This window comes from Podarcis tiliguerta, assembly GCF_965153285.1.
Source record: "Podarcis tiliguerta genome assembly, chromosome: 3".
Classification (NCBI taxonomy): domain Eukaryota; kingdom Metazoa; phylum Chordata; class Lepidosauria; order Squamata; family Lacertidae; genus Podarcis; species Podarcis tiliguerta.
Window position 1 is genome coordinate 102,734,742 of NC_139536.1, and position 17,255 is coordinate 102,751,996.

Here is a 17,255-nt window from a genome sequence, read left to right on the forward strand (position 1 = left end):
ACCAACAGCAGCCAGCTTTGTCTTATGAATGCTGGTCACACAGGTGCAACAGTGGGACAAATTGTAATTAATTGTAATCGGGTTGCACCGTTTTTGTGGGTGGAGATGCTTGCCTCACAGTGAAATGAGCACGGCAGTGAGCTAGTAGATGCATATTACAAATGCAGGATTTGCTATCCTTTGTGACATCCATATTTTTAACCACCAGCATTACCATGAACTATTGCACTTAATTATGAGGATGTTAGAAACTGATTATCACAGAGTAATTAAATGGTGAGCTTGCATCCAAAGCATTATTAGCATCAGTTATTAATTTTGAATCACCTTGAATTATCTTCGTGGTGCATCATAAAGCTTATGCTTCCTTTTTTGATTAGCTTTGTGGGAACTGAAAGGAAGAGAGTGATCTCATCTGCTTAGAACGTGTGTTTCTAGCTGTCACAAAGTTCTAATCTTTTGCCTACTTGCTATTTTTAAAAGCTTCTGCGGGCAAAAGTGGAAGGACTCTGAGAAACATCACATGATGATATAAATATGAATTAGAGATAGCTTTTTGTTTTGTTTTTTTAAAAAATGGCTTATTCAATTAGTGATTCCTTACAGTTTCTATAGTGCAGATGACAAAAGCTTTTTGATCAGACAAGGCGATAACACTAGACTCTGTAAAAGGTCTGTAGTGAAAGGGATTATTTGTTCTGAAGTTTTTCCCGTTTTCTTGAGCTTTTTTCTCTGCATACCTGGCTGGGTTCCTCTCTCTCTCTCTCTCCTCCTCCGGGCTTCTTTGCTATTACGTTATCTTTTATTATAAGTAAGTAATTATACTGCTTCATGTTTGGTTAAGTATTATTTTATCCTATCTTCCATCTCTTCAACTCACTACACTGCATGAGTTTCTCATATATTTTATCCATGTCCTTCATTCCCCCAATTTCTTGTTACATATATATTATCTTTTCACTACTTCGTCAATATCTATCTCATCTTAAGACTCCTAAGTATGAATGAGCCTTTCGGCTGAACAGACAGCAGCTTTGTGGATGCCCTGTCTCTTAAGTATAGTTTCCTGTTTCAACCAAACTGGGAAACTGTGGTTAAGGGCCTCAGAACAAACAAGAATATTAAGCCAACTTCCAACCATGGCTGGTAATAACTTCAGTGTTAAACTACAGTTAGTAGAAGGCTTTCTGGCTTTTTTGTGTGGCTCACATGAGGAGAGGAGGGAAGAACCTGTTTGTGTGGCCAAAATATGGCATTGGTACCTCAGCTTATTAAACCAAGATAGGAGTGTCTGTACTTTTGTCCATTCTTTCCTTTGTTTTGAGTAAGCATTTATTTAAAATAACTGTATTTATACGTGTGCACAAGTTGCTCAACCTTCTAGTGGAGACTTTAAGGCAGCAATCCTACCTGAACATAGTTCCTATTAAACTCAGTGAGACTTATTTCTTAGCCTATATGCACTGTAAACAAATTTGCACTTACAATATAAAAATAAATGAATTGTGGTTCCCGTCTCTGCAACCCTGGTCAAGTCTATCTAACCATGGCTAATACATGAAGTACTGAGGTACAAGAGTAGGTTAAGTTTTGAATGATTGCTCCCACCTTCTGCAAATCAGATATTTTTATTTTCCCCACAAATATATGCATTAGGAGATATCAGGTGGAATTAACAAGCAAAAAAGAAAAAAGAAAGTTATTAGCCAATTCCATTGAATCTTTGTATATTTGTGGGGAAAATAAATAATTCAATTCACTACTCAGTGAAAAAGAGTGTCTTTCCATTTAGATGAAAGCAATTTATAGAAACTAGTTATATTTTTCTGCTCAATGGAGGTCATAGCCTTCCAAACTATTTCTAAAATGGCAAGCACTTGATAGCTTTATTTTTAGTATATAAATGCCGAGAGAGAGAATGAAAATGAGTTAGATGGTGAAACTGAAAAGAAGAATTTCAATGTAGCATTTTAATTGTTATGCTGTGTGTGGCCTCCCCTCCTTTTTGGCTGACAACTTTTTAAACGGAGGCTATAGCAGGGCCCTATTTCTTTCTCCCATCGGCAGCACTGCAGTATATTGTCAATATACTGACAAGGACAAAAAGGTACATATAGTAATAAGACGCTTTGAAAATCTCTGTGACAGAACTGCCACTGTTACAAAGCTTCTATATTTGGTTTTGAGATACACAAAATCCCATTATGGGTGTAAATAACACATCACAGTCTATATGATATTGGTATCTTGTAACAAGCATTACAAAAGAATGGTAGAAACGGATTTGTTTGTCTCTCTCTCTCTCTCTCTCTCTCTCTGTGTGCGTGTGTAGTACCCATCTTCCAAAGTGATCTCAAAACTGCATTTTATAATTTGGGTTGTTGTTTTTCTGTCTAGGAATCCAGCTGATATGTGTGTGCCAATATTTGTGAGTAATTATTATTCTTATTTTATTTATTCTGTAACTGAATTGGCACACCTTTTAGGTTACGTGTGTTTGATATATATATATATATATAGTCCATATAGTTAAAGCCATGGTTTTCCCAGTAGTGATGTATGGAAGTGAGAGCTGAACCATAAAGAAGGATGATCGCCGAAGAATTGATGCTTTTGAATTATGGTGCTGGAGGAGACTCTTGAGAGTCCCATGGCCTGCAAGAAGATCAAACCTGAAGGAAATCAGCCCTGAGTGCTCACTGGAAGGACAGATCCTGAAGCTGAGGCTCCAATACTTTGGCCACCTCGTGAGAAGAGAAGACTCCCTGGAAAAGACCGTGATGTTGGGAAAGATGGAGGGCACAAGGAGAAGGGGACGACAGAGGAAGAGATGGTTGGACAAACATGAAGCTACAAACATGAGTCTGGCCAAACTGCGGGAGACAGTGGAGGACAGGGGTGCCTGGCGTGCTCTGGTCCATGGGGTCATGAGGAGTCGGACACGACTAAACGACTAAACAACAAATATATATATATATATATATATATATATATATATATGTGTGTGTGTGTGTGTGTGTATACAGTGGTACCTCGGGTTACATACGCTTCAGGTTACATACGCTTCAGGTTACAGACTCCGCTAACCCAGAAATAGTGCTTCAGGTTAAGAACTTTGCTTCAGGATGAGAACAGAAATCGTGCTCCGGCGGGGCGGCGGCAGCAGGAGGCCCCATTAGCTAAAGTGGTGCTTCAGGTTAAGAACAGTTTCCGGTTAAGTACGGACCTCCGGAATGAATTAAGTACTTAACCCGAGGTACCACTGTGTGTGTGTGTGTATGGACAGTTCAAAAGCCAGTCTACTGCAAAGATTAATTCTAGCTTATCATCTTCCTAAACTGTAATTCAACATGCTTATTCTGCAGTGCTATTTTTCTAGAAGAACTCACCATGAACATCTCCCTTGTTCTCTTAAAAAGGCAATGGCATACACCTGAGAGGTGCTGGAACTGAGTTCCAGTGAGTTCCAACTTTAAAAAAGTCACCATTCTTAATTGCTCACATTGCTTTTGCTGGAGTTTTGTTGGTCTAAAGCACACACACACACACACATGTTGTGAACCTCCCTGTGATCTTCGGATGCAGGATGGTATACAAATAAATAAAACATACACATCTAGGGGGTTGCCAAGCTTTTGGGGCTGGTGGGCATGTCAACCGAGGAAACAGACACAGACACAGGCACAACACACAACACAACCTATTCTGTTGGCAACAATAGAATGCTTCTTTCAAGAATAAACTGAGCAAGAAGCAGGTGGAAGAAATCCTGTGGGTTCAAGCAAATGTCTGCCTGGGCACATCTGTGTCCAGGGGTCCCACCTTGGTGACCACAGAATACATCCTCTCTTGGGATGTCATCCAGAATGCTGTTACTGGATTTATTTGGCAAAGCGTGTTCTCCAATAAATGAGAGCACGTGTTGCGGTGTGGGCCACCAGGCCAGGCCTCTTGTTGCCAGGCTGGTTAATAGTTATTGCCTGGCATCTGTGATTGGATAACCGGGTTGCTGGGGCAAATTATATGTTGCAAATTGAGTGGGTGGGACCATAGTCTTTAAATATTGGTGCACTCTGGTTTCTCTTTCTCTTTGCAGAGTGCATTGGATCACCCGCCCACCCGCCCTCTTTTCCGGTTGACCTTGCTTTGCCTGTCATGGGGGTCGTCTGCCTTGGCGCAGGGGCCTAGTAGGAATTTTGCCATTTGGTGATTGGCTGTGCCATTTGGTTTTTGCCTACTACTCAGCAATTCGTCACAACTTGTAAGGTTGCGGTTAGGCATTGGTTATAATATGCTGGTGGTGGAGGGGGCTGAACAGGCGGTGCCTGCCCCTCCTATTGCGATGAAGGGAATTCCGTTAAAGGAATCCTGGGGCTTGCCATGATTTCGTCCAATCCCTGTTATGGGACCAGGGCCGCCCAATCCCTGTTATGGGAATCCTTGTTATAGGATCGGGCAGGCAAGCTTTCGGGGAGCTGCTGGGGAGAGCGGCGTGGGTCCGACGCTTAGCTCAGGTGACCCCCCAGTTTGACTTTCTCTTCTACTGGCTACCGATCGGACCTCGGGATGCCAGTTCTGTCCCAGGCGGGGGGACAGATAGTCATAACCAATGTCTAAACAACCACTCACCGATTTTGTATTTTAATAAAGTTGTGGCCAAAATAGTGCCCAAAAACCAAAACTAAAATTACGTGTTATGTGTGAAGTTATTTGAGGGGTGGCCTAGGGACCTACACACGCAACTAGTGTCCATTTTTAATATTTTTTAAAAAATTGTATGTAGGGCACATTGCTGTAATTCTAGACACGCTTAACTCTAAAAAAAATAATACATCCTATTAAACTGAATGTCTTCTGAGAGGACATGTGTAGATTTCATGGTTAATCATAGACCACTTTAGCCCCCTTCCCTTTATATACAGTAATATATAGAGAGATGATCACTCATTTTCATGGGTAGGATATTATAAAGATCAGACACAGTAGTGGCATATCTGCTGTAGCAGAATCTTTCTCTCCCCACTCCTTTTGCATGTGAAGTGATGTCATGGCCAATTCAGAAAAAAGCATTATTTTCCTTCATCACATATATAAATGGAAGGTGAATCTGGCATGACTCTGAAACAACTAGCAGCTGTGTCTGAAATGGTCACAGGTCTTCTTTCTTTTTTTTTCAATTCTCTGCAAACATGAAAATGGTTGCAGCTGTAAAGTTTGGTTCACACCAGTTATTTACTCAGATTCTCATATAATGGAGTTCTGTTGCCCATACATATCTTCAGCCCTTGACAGCTGGGACTGAATGTGTGATTGGCACATATACAATCTCCTGAATTTTAGAATTCTGGAATGTAAGTGTGATTCATGCTCTTTTTCTTTTGTTTTTCTTGGCTTCTACAGGCCCAAAACTTGCAGAAAGACTATACATGAATCATACATGAGCCAGCTAATGAAAAGAAAAAATGACGACAGAAAAGAAAAGTGAATTGACTTACCTACAAATTAATTGTCTGTCTGGGATTCTGTAGGTTCATCTGTGTCTTCAGCCTGACTATTCATTTCAACTACAAATTAAATAGTAGTAAGATTATATTTCGGCACATTTTTAATAGCACTAGTAACTGAACTATATCCTTATTTTCAGAGCAATCCATTGCATAAGTACATTTCCAAACATCAATATGTAATACAAATTCATCTGAACTGCTGGCACTTCTATGTGAAGTTCCACACCTCAAAGCCCAATTCACTTTCTTTAAATAGGAATGTTGCTATAATTGCTGTGAATCTGGCACCCTCCAACCCCCAATTTGAAATACCACCTTTGATATTACCACTAATGTTATTTGGTGCAATTTTTACATGAAGAATATTCAGATGTTGCAATGTTTTCGTTTCCAATCTCACAAGATTGGGAGAATCCAATAGCTGCATCACAGCAGGACCTGATAGGCAAAACAGTATTTATCAAGCACTACAGTCAAATGCTATATAATGCAGGTCCAGGCAGCAAGTATGCTTCTCACTTTATTTCCTTTATTCTTCATGAGCACCTTCACCGTCTGACTACTGAAGAAATGCTCTGAGACAGAGGCCACAGAGCCCTACACAGGGTTGATTCTCTGAGCTGCTACTCTATGCAGAAGAATTTGCACAGGCACCCAAGACACGCTGTTGTTATTATTTTTCCTTACTCCATTAATATCTCACAATGGGTTACAGCAATTTTAATACAATTAAAATAGAATTTTAAAAACAAATTACAGTCACAAGAATAGGGTGGCTCCTATATACCGTGTTTTTCTGTTTATAAGACAGAATTTTTGGGACTCAAAATTAAGAAAATGTACTATGCACTATCCAGATGAATTATTAAAATTTTTAAAAGATGATGCTGTTAAGGTGCTACACTCAATATGCCAGCAAGTTTGGAAAACTCAGCAGTGGCCAAAGGATTGGAGATCAGTCTACATCCCAATCCCAAAGAAGGGCAGTGCCAAAGAATGCTCCAACTACCGCACAATTGCACTCATTTCACACGCTAGTAAGGTTATGCATAAAATTCTACAAGGCAGGCTTAAGCAGTATGTGGACCAAGAACTCCCAGAAGTGCAAGCTGGATTTCAAAGGGGCAGAAGAACCAGACACCAAATTGCAAACATGTGCTGGATTATGGAGAAAGCTAGAGAGTTCCAGAAAAATTCTACTTCTGTTTCATTGACTATGCAAAAGCCTTTGACTGTGTCGACCACAGCAAACTATGGCAAGTTCTTAAAGAAATGGGAGTGCCTGATCACCTCATCTGTCTCCTGAGAAATCTCTATGTGGGACAAGAAGCTACAGTTAGAATTGGATATAGAATAACTGAATGGTTCAAAATTGGTAAAGGAGTACGACAAGGCTGTATATTGTCTCCCTGCTTATTTAACTTATATGCAGAATTCATCATGCGAAAGGCTGGGCTGGATGAATCCCATGCCAGAATTAAGATTGCCGGAAGAAATATCAACAACCTCAGATATGCAGATGACACAACCTTGATGGCAGAAAGTGAGAAGGAATTAAATAACCTTTTAATGAGGGTGAAAGAGGAGAGCGCAAAATATGGTCTGAAGCTCAATATCAAAAAAATGAAGATCAAGGCCATTGGGCCCATCACCTCCTGGCAAATAGAAGAGGAAGAAATGGAAGCAGTGAGAGATTTTACTTTCTTGGGCTCCATGATCACTGCAGGTGGTGACAGCAGTCACAAAATTAAAAGACGCCTGCTTCTTGGGAGAAAAGCAATGACAAACCTAGACAACATCTTAAAAAGCAGAGACATCACCTTGACGACAAAGGTCCGTATAGCTAAAGCTATGGTTATCCCAGTAGTGATGTGTGGAAGTGAGAGCTGGAGCATAAAGAAGGCTGATCGCCGAAGAATTGATTCTTTTGAATTATGGTGCTGAAGGAAACTGAGAGTCCCATGGACTGCAAAAAGATCAAACCTATCCATTCTGAAGGAAATCAGCCCTGAGTGCTCACTGGAAGGACCGATCCTGAAGCTGAGGCTCCAAGACTTTGGCCACCTCATGAGAAGAGAAGACTCCCTGGAAAAGACCCTGATGTTGGGAAAGATGGAGGGCACAAGGAGAAGGGGACGACAGAGGACGAGATGGTTGGACAGTGTTCTCGAAGCTACCAGCATGAGTTTGACCAAACTGTGGGAGGCAGTGGAAGACAGGAGTGTCTGGCGTGCTCTGGTCCATGGGGTCACGAAGAGTCGGATACGACTAAACAACTAAACAACAACAACTATGCACTATCCGTGTATAAGACAACCCTTTAAACTTCAAAAATTTAGGAAAAAATATAGTCTTATACACAGAAAACTACGGTATATATCATTCATGGGCCAGGGAAAGAGGTGTATCTTCAACATACAGGAGAAACTACAGAATGGAGGTGCTGGATGCACCTCGGTGGAAAGGGAGTTTCACACCTTAGGAGCTGCCAAAGAGAATACCGTCTCCCAGTCTTCCCATCGCACCAGAGCTCCTGAGGGTGGTGGAACTGCTAAGAGGGCTCACACTGCTGATCTTAAAAGTGGAGAGGGTGTGAACAGAAATAGGCAATCTTTCAAACAATTGCAGCCTAAGCCATTTGGGGCTTTTAAAACACTGATGTGTTTGAATTCGGCCATGCAACTCTTTCAATTTGGAACTGGGTTTCCAAATGGAACCCAGTCAGCAATGTGACGACTGCATTTTGGACCAGTTGCAAGTTTGCTTCAAGGCCAGCCCCACGCAGAGTGCATTGCAATAATCCAGCCTTGAAGTTCCCAGGCACAGCAGCAGCAGCTTTAAATGATGTTGCCTGTCCACATTATTGACAGTGGCTAGAAAAAATAGAGAATAGGGAGTTGGGCATTTAATTGGATTGATTCATTTAATGGGATGATTGATTGATGTACGATGGTGAGGAAGAATGAGTTGATTTTCTTTTGCTCCATTGCGAATCAGGTTTTGTTTTTTTGAAAAGTTGAAATTTATACTTTTTAGCTCATTTTCATTTTTAATTATTTTGCTTGAATTTAGTCCTTTACTATGGATTTTCCTTGCATTTTTTTGCAGCTGGTTTTTATTTGGCAATGTTTATTTTGATACTGACAAGAATGCTCTATTTTGTTTAGTTTTATAGAATGTGGAAACAGAAAGGGATCGAAATTAAAAAGGAACCTGAGCTCTAACTTTTCTATAGTTCAGGCTTCTTTTATATAGAATATCCTAAACCTCAGTTCCCTCACCATAATGCCCATTGTTGCGGTTTTGCAAAAGCAACAAATGCTGTTGTTATAATACAGTTATTTGCCATTAGAAAGAATCAAAGACTGTAAATGGACTGTAAAATGGATAAGAGAAACATATGGCCTCTGAGATTTTAGTACTTCTGAATATACTTTCACAGCCTTTCTTCTGATTTGTTCCTGTAGGATTGAATGAGACCTTTCATAAGCTTTAATAACTTGTCTCTATAAAAGTCTCTGGAAGAAGCTGTTTTGGTACATCCATTGCTGATACTGGGAGTTTCCCTGGAAAGCTCTTGTGTGAAAGTTGTGTGAAATTGCCTGAAATAAATGCACACCTGAATGAAAGTTTAAAAATAAAGAAGACCAAAAAAATGTAAATATGCTGGTCATATGCTATGAAGCATGTCTGCTTCTGACTCACTCTTGTTATATCAATACACCTGCAAAGAGTCTGTTGAATTGCTTGTGAATTGTATTCAACTTCCAAACTTGTCAGGATGTGTGTGGCTGCAATACTAAACCTTTTACCAGTGGTGCACAGACTTTGTTCAAGGCTTAAATAATACTGCACACTCTATAGATATGTGAAAAAATAAGTGCTGCATCAACATGGTCCTTAGAGTCCAGAATATCCCCAACTTTTCCTCCTGCCAAATGTTCCACCAAACTTACCGTATTTTTCGCACCATAGGGCGCACTGGACCATAGGGCGCACCCAGTTTTTAGGGGGAGGAAATCAAGAAAAAAAAATATTCCCCCCCAGCCCCAAAGAGCAGCGTACAGGCTGCGCACAACCTCTCCCTGCCGGAGGGGTTGCGCGCGGCTATGGAGGAAGCCAAGGCAGAGAGCAGGATGGATCCCGCTCGGTGTTTTGGCTTCCTCTTTAGCCCAGCGCAACCTCTCCTTGCCAGGAGACGCTGCGCAGGGCTAAAGAATCCATAGCCCCGTGCAGCCTCTCCTTGCCGGAGGGGTTGCGCGCAGCTATGGAGGAAGCCAAGGCAGAGAGCGGGATGGATCCCACTCGCTGTTTTGGCTTCCTCTTTAGCCCCGTGCAGCCTCTCCTTGCCGGAGGGGTTGCGCACAGCTATTGAGGAAGCCAAGGCAGAGAGCAGGTTGGATCCCGCTCGCTGTTTTGGCTTCCTCTTTAGCCCAGCGCAACCTCTCCTTGCCGGGAGACGCTGCGCAGGGCTTTCCTGGCTTTCCTGGGAGGTGGGGGGATTCCCCCACCTCCCGCAAAACCGGCAGAAGCCGCGCAACCCCTTTAAAGAGATCGCGGCTTCTCCTGGCTTTCCTGGGAAGTGGGGGAATTCCCTCACCTCTCGCAAAAGCCTGCTTTAGCCCCACGCACGCTCTCCTGACTGGAAAGGTGACGCGCAGCTATAGAAGGGGAAAAAGTGCGTCCTATAGAGCAAAAAATACGGTAAATCAAGGCAACGCTCACATAGAAACCTTGCTGGGGCTGCTGGCCTGATGCTTGATGGCGCTGTTCTATTAAATTTCCCTTAATGAAATATCCAATTTGGATTGAACCTATTCATTCATTTTTTATTTGTTCTTCAGATTTAAAGGGGGAAGGTGTGCTCTCCCAACCCTAAATCTGTGGCATAAGTTAGAATACATGGGAGATACAGCCACGGAGGGCAACAAATGTCTCCTTAGAACACACTCAAAAGTGAAACATGTGTCTTTATTTCTGCGGTGTTATTACAAAGAGGGCTACTGCAGTAATCTTTCATGAAATTTCTTGGCTTTCCATGGACAGCCAATCTCAACTACATGGAATATTTTCAATACCAGAAAAGAACTTCTCCCGTATAAAAAGTATTATAATTAATGAGTTAATAATACTTTGAGGCTCTCTTTGAGGCCCCATTGCAGCTGCCGATTCTTCTTGCCTTTGCTGCCTGCCACTGTTCTACAAAAACGGAAGCAGGGACAGAGTAGGCAGACAAATTCAGATGGCCACTTGAGCATCTTGTAAAGGGGGGAAAATGCATTGCCGAAAGAAGAGGGGACAGTATGAATGCATATTTTAGAAGTAGTTAAAAGGTAAAGGTACCCCTGCCCGTGCGGGCCAGTCTTGACAGACTCTAGGGTTGTGCGCCCATCTCACTCAAAGAGGCCAAGGGCCAGCGCTGTCCGAAGACACTTCCGGGTCACGTGGCCAGCGTGACATCGCTGCTCTGGCGAGCCAGAGCCGCACACGGAAACGCCGTTTACCTTCCCGCTAGTAAGCGGTCCCTATTTATCTACTTGCACCCGGGAGTGCTTTCGAACTGCTAGGTTGGCAGGCGCTGGGACCGAACAGCAGGAGCGCACTCCGCCACGGGGATTCGAACCGCCGACCTTTCGATCGGCAAGTCCTAGGCACTGAGGCTTTAACCCACAGCGCCACCCGCATCCCTTAGAAGTAGTTGCTGTTCCTTAAATAGAAATCCAAGGGACATGGGTGGCGCTGTGGGTTAAACCACAGAGCCTAGGACTTGCCGATCAGAAGGTTGGTGGTTCGAATCCCCACGACGGGGTGAGCTCCCGTTGCTCGGTCCCAGCTCCTGCCAACCTAGCAGTTCGAAAGCACTTCAAAGTGCAAGTAGATAAATAGGTACCGCTTTGGCGAGAAGGTAAACGGTGTTTCTGTGCGCTGCTCTGGTTCGCCAGAAGCGGCTTAGTCATGCTGGCCACATGACGCGGAAGCTGTACGCTGGCTCCCTTGGCCAGTAAAGTGAGATGAATCGTGCTCAAAATGCAACTACTCAAATTAAATGAAAACATAGTTACGTCTAAGCCAAAAGAAACTGGGTAAGACAAATATGTGGTTTAACATGTTGGGTTGCCGTGCTCAAGTGTTGGATATCTGCAGCACCACAGAAAATGTGTGTGTGTTGTTAGGGGCTGAGGAGAAATATTCTTCAACTGGGATAATAGCCAAGAACAGACTGCTGGGTGTGTTTTATTCCAATATATATTTTAAGAGCTTGGGAACTACCTATGACATGCAGCAAAAGGACAATCCACCTGTGTTTACAACAAGCATTTATAATGCACATATCTCTGTAAGACAGAACCTCAAACTGACTAAACGGCCCAAAGGTGTTTGGAATGAGCTAACTGAAATGTATGTGTGTGAGTGTGAGAGAGAGAGAAGAGAGAGACTCTGTTTAGAGATATGGTTGACAGAAAGGAATGATGACATTCTCTAAATTCAAACGCAGCTAATTTTAATCCTTATCCTCTAATAGTGGCTGACTTATTTTCAAAGCGCACCAGGAGACTGTGGAGCTGGGAGGGAAGAGAGAACAAAAACACGAAATGCTTTTGTCTGCTCGCACATATTTTCCTCTACGGCTGTGCAATGGAGTTCTTGGCATGGGCATGTCAGAGCTACAATCCTAGGCTTGATTGGTCATGCATTAAGTCCCATTGAAATTACAGTTGCGTAACTGATGGCAGTGCAGCATTCCTTGTGGCTAGCAATTAGTGCTGCCAAGCCGTTGCACAACCCAGGCTTTTAGTAGGCTACCTTTGAAGACTTGATGATATCATATTCTACCTGCGCATCAAAGGGTGAACTGTAATGCAGCCTTCACTCGTCTGAATGTGCCATTTATCTGGCAACAGCAAAGCTATTTGGAAACTTACTGTTATTACTTGAAATGTTTTCTGTATCACACGGACCTTCGGGTTGCACCGGCTCTGCAGTATGTTTCCCTTTCTCTTCTCCTGCTCCTTTAGAAATGACAAAAGGGGGGGGGGGACAACATGCAGAGTATTTGATTAATGTATCATTCACAGACGGAGTGTCCATTATTTTCTAGTCATAACACAGCTTTATGAATGTTACGATAGTGGTAGCCATTCAAAGAAAGGGCAAAGGTTTCTCTGAAAAGCGATAGCAAGGGAGGCATGGCTTTTTAAAAAAAGAATTACTTCAAAGCTGTTTCAGGATTGTGCTCTTTTGTTAAGTGGGACTGTTAAAACCTATGGTGCAGTATGGGCTGCCTGACTTTCTCTTCTCTGATCCTTTCTGAAGAAAATATAGTATGGGATGGACCCCTAATCACATATTTAAACCTTTCCTCTAAGGGACAGAGTTAAAACTGATGCTTTTGGAGAGCCTGCACACTGAGCAATCATACAGAGACCAGAATTTAAATTTTGGAAAATGTAGATGGCAGGCACTCAAGATTCTAATTTTTTTGGTGCCTTGAGGCTGGCTGGGAAGCTCCGATTGAAACTCCCAACTATGCTAAATTTGAAACGTACAGGAAAAGGGCCCTTTTCTGTTTTATACTCTGTTCTTTCAGATTTCCACCATTCGGGATTTCTGAGAGACCAATTGTTAGCTAATTTCCATGATGGCACTTCCGTATTTTGTGGCAACTATAAAGCTTGGGGTGCCCACCCTGTGGCTGAGTTATAGAAATCAAGCAATTGGTTGCTAGGCAATCAGGAGAATTTGGAGAGAGGGGATGCAGGGACCGAGCATTTCAAAACGTAACACCTTAAGCACAAATCATCTCTCTTTTCTACAGGTGGGACAGAAAAATTGCTCAGGGTCACTCAACTCAATGGCAGCAAGCTTTTGTTGGTTGTTGGTTGGGATCCACCTGTCTCGAGAGACAATGGAGAGCATCTCTGGGGTAGGGACAGAGTCAAAATTTATGATACAATTCTGTCATTAAAAAAGACACACCACACCTTTGCTCCAAGGAACTCAGTGTAGTGCACACTGTTTTCTCATCCACCAATTCAATTTTATCTTGCTAACAACACTGTGAAGTAGGTGAAGCCATGGGAATGATTGACCCAAGGTCACTCAGGGAACTTTAGGACTGCATAGGAATTTGAAACAAGGACTGCCTGGTCCGTACAACACACCTTCAGAGTTAAGGCATTAGGTTTTGAGTCAGAGCAATCTCATTATTAGTAGTCTTCCAATAAATAAACTTGAGACAGCAGCAACAAAATCCTGAAATTCTCTGATTTTTTAATATATATTTTTTAGAAATCTTGCAGTGATTTTATTTTTGTAACATATTCCTTCCTTCATCTTGTTTTTTATTATTATTGTTCTTCTTCTCGACCCCCTGCTAAATTGCATATAAACATCTTTGTGTTCAGACTTTCCCTGTCAGTGAACTTCTGGAATGACAACTTGGCATGCATGTTAAAATTTCAAGACTTCTCCTGAGAATTCTGTAGAGCAAAGGAGGTTTTCCCTTGGTGTTTGTTAGACACCAATGGGCCTAAACTTCCCAAGCACTTGACTCATCACTGTCGTTCACACTTGACAGATACAACTGTGTCACTCTATTGTTGAATCATCTGTATATTTTCTGAAGGATCTGTCAAGTTCAAGCACACATTTAAAATCACCCACTGAGTTTTCATTGGTTTTTAAGATATATGTATATTTGTTAGTTACCTTTGTGACATAAATTCTCTAGCTGATGTGAAAACCACTGAAGTGGTTTGATTAGCATGAAACTATTAATTGGCCATGACCGAAAATAATAAAAAAATATGAAAGTGTTCCGTTTCTTTAGACATTTTTAAAAGCTCAGGAAAAGAATGCTTAGAAGTGCTTTATAAAAATAACCATCTTGCAGTGGGGGGAAGCTGTCAGGTTTCAGATGTTTGCTACTGAGGCTCCCTCAAATATCTAACGTACGTATGTTTGGGATATATGATAAATATCCACACCACATCCCTGCCTGACAGCTGATGCCTCACAGTTCTGTGGCAGCTTTCTTTGAGATGCTGCCTGTTAACCAAGCAAACTTGGCATGATGTGACAGGCAAGCGCCTCAGCTCCCCAATTTCGCTCCCGTTCAGGGATATCTAGGCGTGCTGATGTTGTCAGGACTAAAGAGGCTCATGTGAAGTTCATAAGCATTGCCTCAAGATTGCCCATTAGCTAGTCAGCGTGGCTGGCTTCTCTTCCACCAAATGAACTTTTCTTCTGCTTCCTGCACTTGTGACCCAGGTAGCAGAAAAGTACTAGGATAGAGCCAATGGTTGTGAGGTGCTGCACATAAATGTTGTTGTTAGTGCCGGTATGCCAGCTACCACTGGGCGAGAGGGACCGGCATAGTTCACCTATTGTGATGATCAGCGGGCAGCATCCACTCCATTGGCATTCTTTCTTGCCTATTATTTTGTGCTAAAAAAAAGGGTAAAGGACCCCTGACAGTTAAGTCCAGTTGCAGACGATTCGGGGGTCGCGGCGCTCATCTTGCTTTACAGGCCGAGGGAGCCAGCGTTTGTCCATAGACAGCTTTCTGGGTCATGTGGCCAGCATGACTGAGCAGCTTCTGGCGAACCAGAGCAGCACACGGAAACGGCGTTTACCTTCCTGCTGGAACGGTACCTATTTATCTACTTCCACTGGTGTGCTTTCGAACTGCTAGGTTGGCAGGAGCTGGGACAGAGCAATGGGAGATCACCCCGTCACAGGGATTCGAACTGCCAACCTTCTGATCGGCAAGCCCAAGAAGTTCAGTGGTTTAGACCACAGCACCACCCACGTTCTATTTTGTCCTTACAAACAGGAAAAAAATCAGGTAGGATGTGGGGACACCAAAAGGAACACATACCCACAATTTCATTAATATCAGAGGTGGAGGGGTAAGAAGGCACATACAGAGGTGTGCCCCCATCTGCAGTCGACCTCTTCCCTGTGCAGCTGCCCCCCTCATTCTTCCATGCCATCTGCCAATGGGGGCTTTTGAGGGGACCAGCTAAAGGACTGCAAATCTCTCCAGTTTTCCTCCTCCTCCTGGGTTTTCAGAAGGATGGTATGTAAGGGGAATTCTGTGTGTGTTTTGATTAAGTGGTCTATAAATCTTCCTAAAGAAAAAATAAAGATCATATTTTGGTGATTTTATTAGGGCTGCTTGTTTTTGAAGTCTGTTGATTTCACCTTATGAATATTTATATTATTCTATGTAAATAATTCTATGCTTCAGGCTCCCCCTGCCCCTTTTTAAGTCATTTATAAATTAGGTAAAAACAAAGCAAATGTATTAATGATGGAAGGTTTATAGCTGCAGGCGCACTCCTAAATAGGTGTTGTTGAAGTTGCTCATCTGTGTACATGAAGCTTCTGGTTCTCTAGGTACAAGAACTGGCACAAGCATTTCACTGGCACTGTGCTAGAAAATAGTTCAAGGAAAGGAACACCTAATAACTAAGGCTGCAATCTTCACACCATTTACCTAGGAGCCCCATTGAATTCAATAGGATTGAGTAGATATGGTTAGGATTGCACTGTTGGGATATGATACAGCATGGTGGGTGCCAACGCAGAATGGCATTCAACATCTGAAATGTATAGCATTCTTTCTTCTGCAGACCCTCCAAGTGCCCCTATTTTCCATCCTTCTGAAAACCCAGGAGGAGGAGGAAAACTGGAGAGATTTGCTGTCCTTTAGCTGCCCCTATTTTCCACATTTACAGAAACCATCCTGGTTTCTGATTTGATCCCAGAATGTCCTCTTTTTCCTTAAGGCGTCCCTATTTTCATCGGAGAAATGTTGGAGGCTATGGAATTATGCGACCCCAGAGTCAAGTAACTATACAACCTTTAGAAGACATCTGAAGGCAGCCCTGTATAGGGAAGTTTTTTCCAATTTTTAATGTTTTATTATGTTTCTATATACAGTGGTACCTTGGGTTACATATGCTTCAGGTTACATACGCTTCTGGTTATAGACTCCGCTAACCTAGAAATAGTGCTTCAGGTTAAGAACTTTGCTTCAGGATGAGAACAGAAATTGTGCTCCGGTGGCACGGCAGCAGCAGGAGGCCCCATTAGCTAAAGTGGTGCTTCAGTTTGCCATTAGCTAAAGTGGTGCTTCAGGTTAAGAACAGTTTCAGGTTAAGTATGGACCTCCGGAACGAATTAAGTACTTAACCCGAAGTACCACTGTATGTTGGAGGCCACCCAGAGTGGATGGGGCAACCCAGTCAGATGGGTGGGGTTATAAATATTATGAATAATAATAATAGATAGATGATAGATAGATAGATGATAGATAGATAGATAGATAGATAGATAGATAGATAGATAGATGATAGATAGATAGATAGAGAGATAGAGATAGATAGATGATAGATAGATAGATAGATATAGATAGATGGATAGATATAGATAGATGATAGCTAGCTAGCTAGCTAGATGATAGATAGATGATTGATAGATAGATAGATAGATGATAGATAGATGTAGATGATGGATAGATAGATAGATAGATAGATAGATAGATAGATAGATGGATATAGATAGATAGATAGAACATCCCTATTTTCGTCAGAGAAATGTTGGAGGGTATTCTTGTGATTCTTTCTGCACTAGTGCCAGCATAAGCAACAGCCACACAAAGGAAATGCTGTTATTTGGCCCGAATGGTCGCTTGTATAACAGAGACCATCAGGACAGTCATATTTGCTTTGTGAATGACAA

General features: G+C 42.3%; 2 protein-coding genes across 7 annotated transcripts in view; one reads left to right on the top strand and one right to left on the bottom strand.

Annotated features, from left to right (window-relative positions):
- The window catches only part of LOC310673407 (uncharacterized protein), a 73,844-nt gene that overhangs the window by 26,237 nt on the left and 30,352 nt on the right, over positions 1-17,255 (top strand). The window lies entirely within an intron of this gene.
- The window catches only part of MACROD2 (mono-ADP ribosylhydrolase 2), a 987,387-nt gene that overhangs the window by 5,786 nt on the left and 964,346 nt on the right, over positions 1-17,255 (bottom strand). For 4 of the 6 annotated variants that reach the window (XM_083431708.1, XM_083431705.1, XM_083431707.1 and 1 more), the window contains 2 exons: positions 12,431-12,517; positions 5,496-5,564 (listed from right to left, as the gene is read on the bottom strand). In XM_083431708.1, coding sequence (XP_083287834.1) covers positions 5,503-5,564; positions 12,431-12,517 — 149 coding nt within the window. In that variant the 3' untranslated portion in view covers positions 5,496-5,502. The remainder of the gene's footprint in view (positions 1-5,495; positions 5,565-12,430; positions 12,518-17,255) is intronic. The other 2 variants (XM_083431709.1, XM_083431706.1) reach the window with 1 other exon arrangement.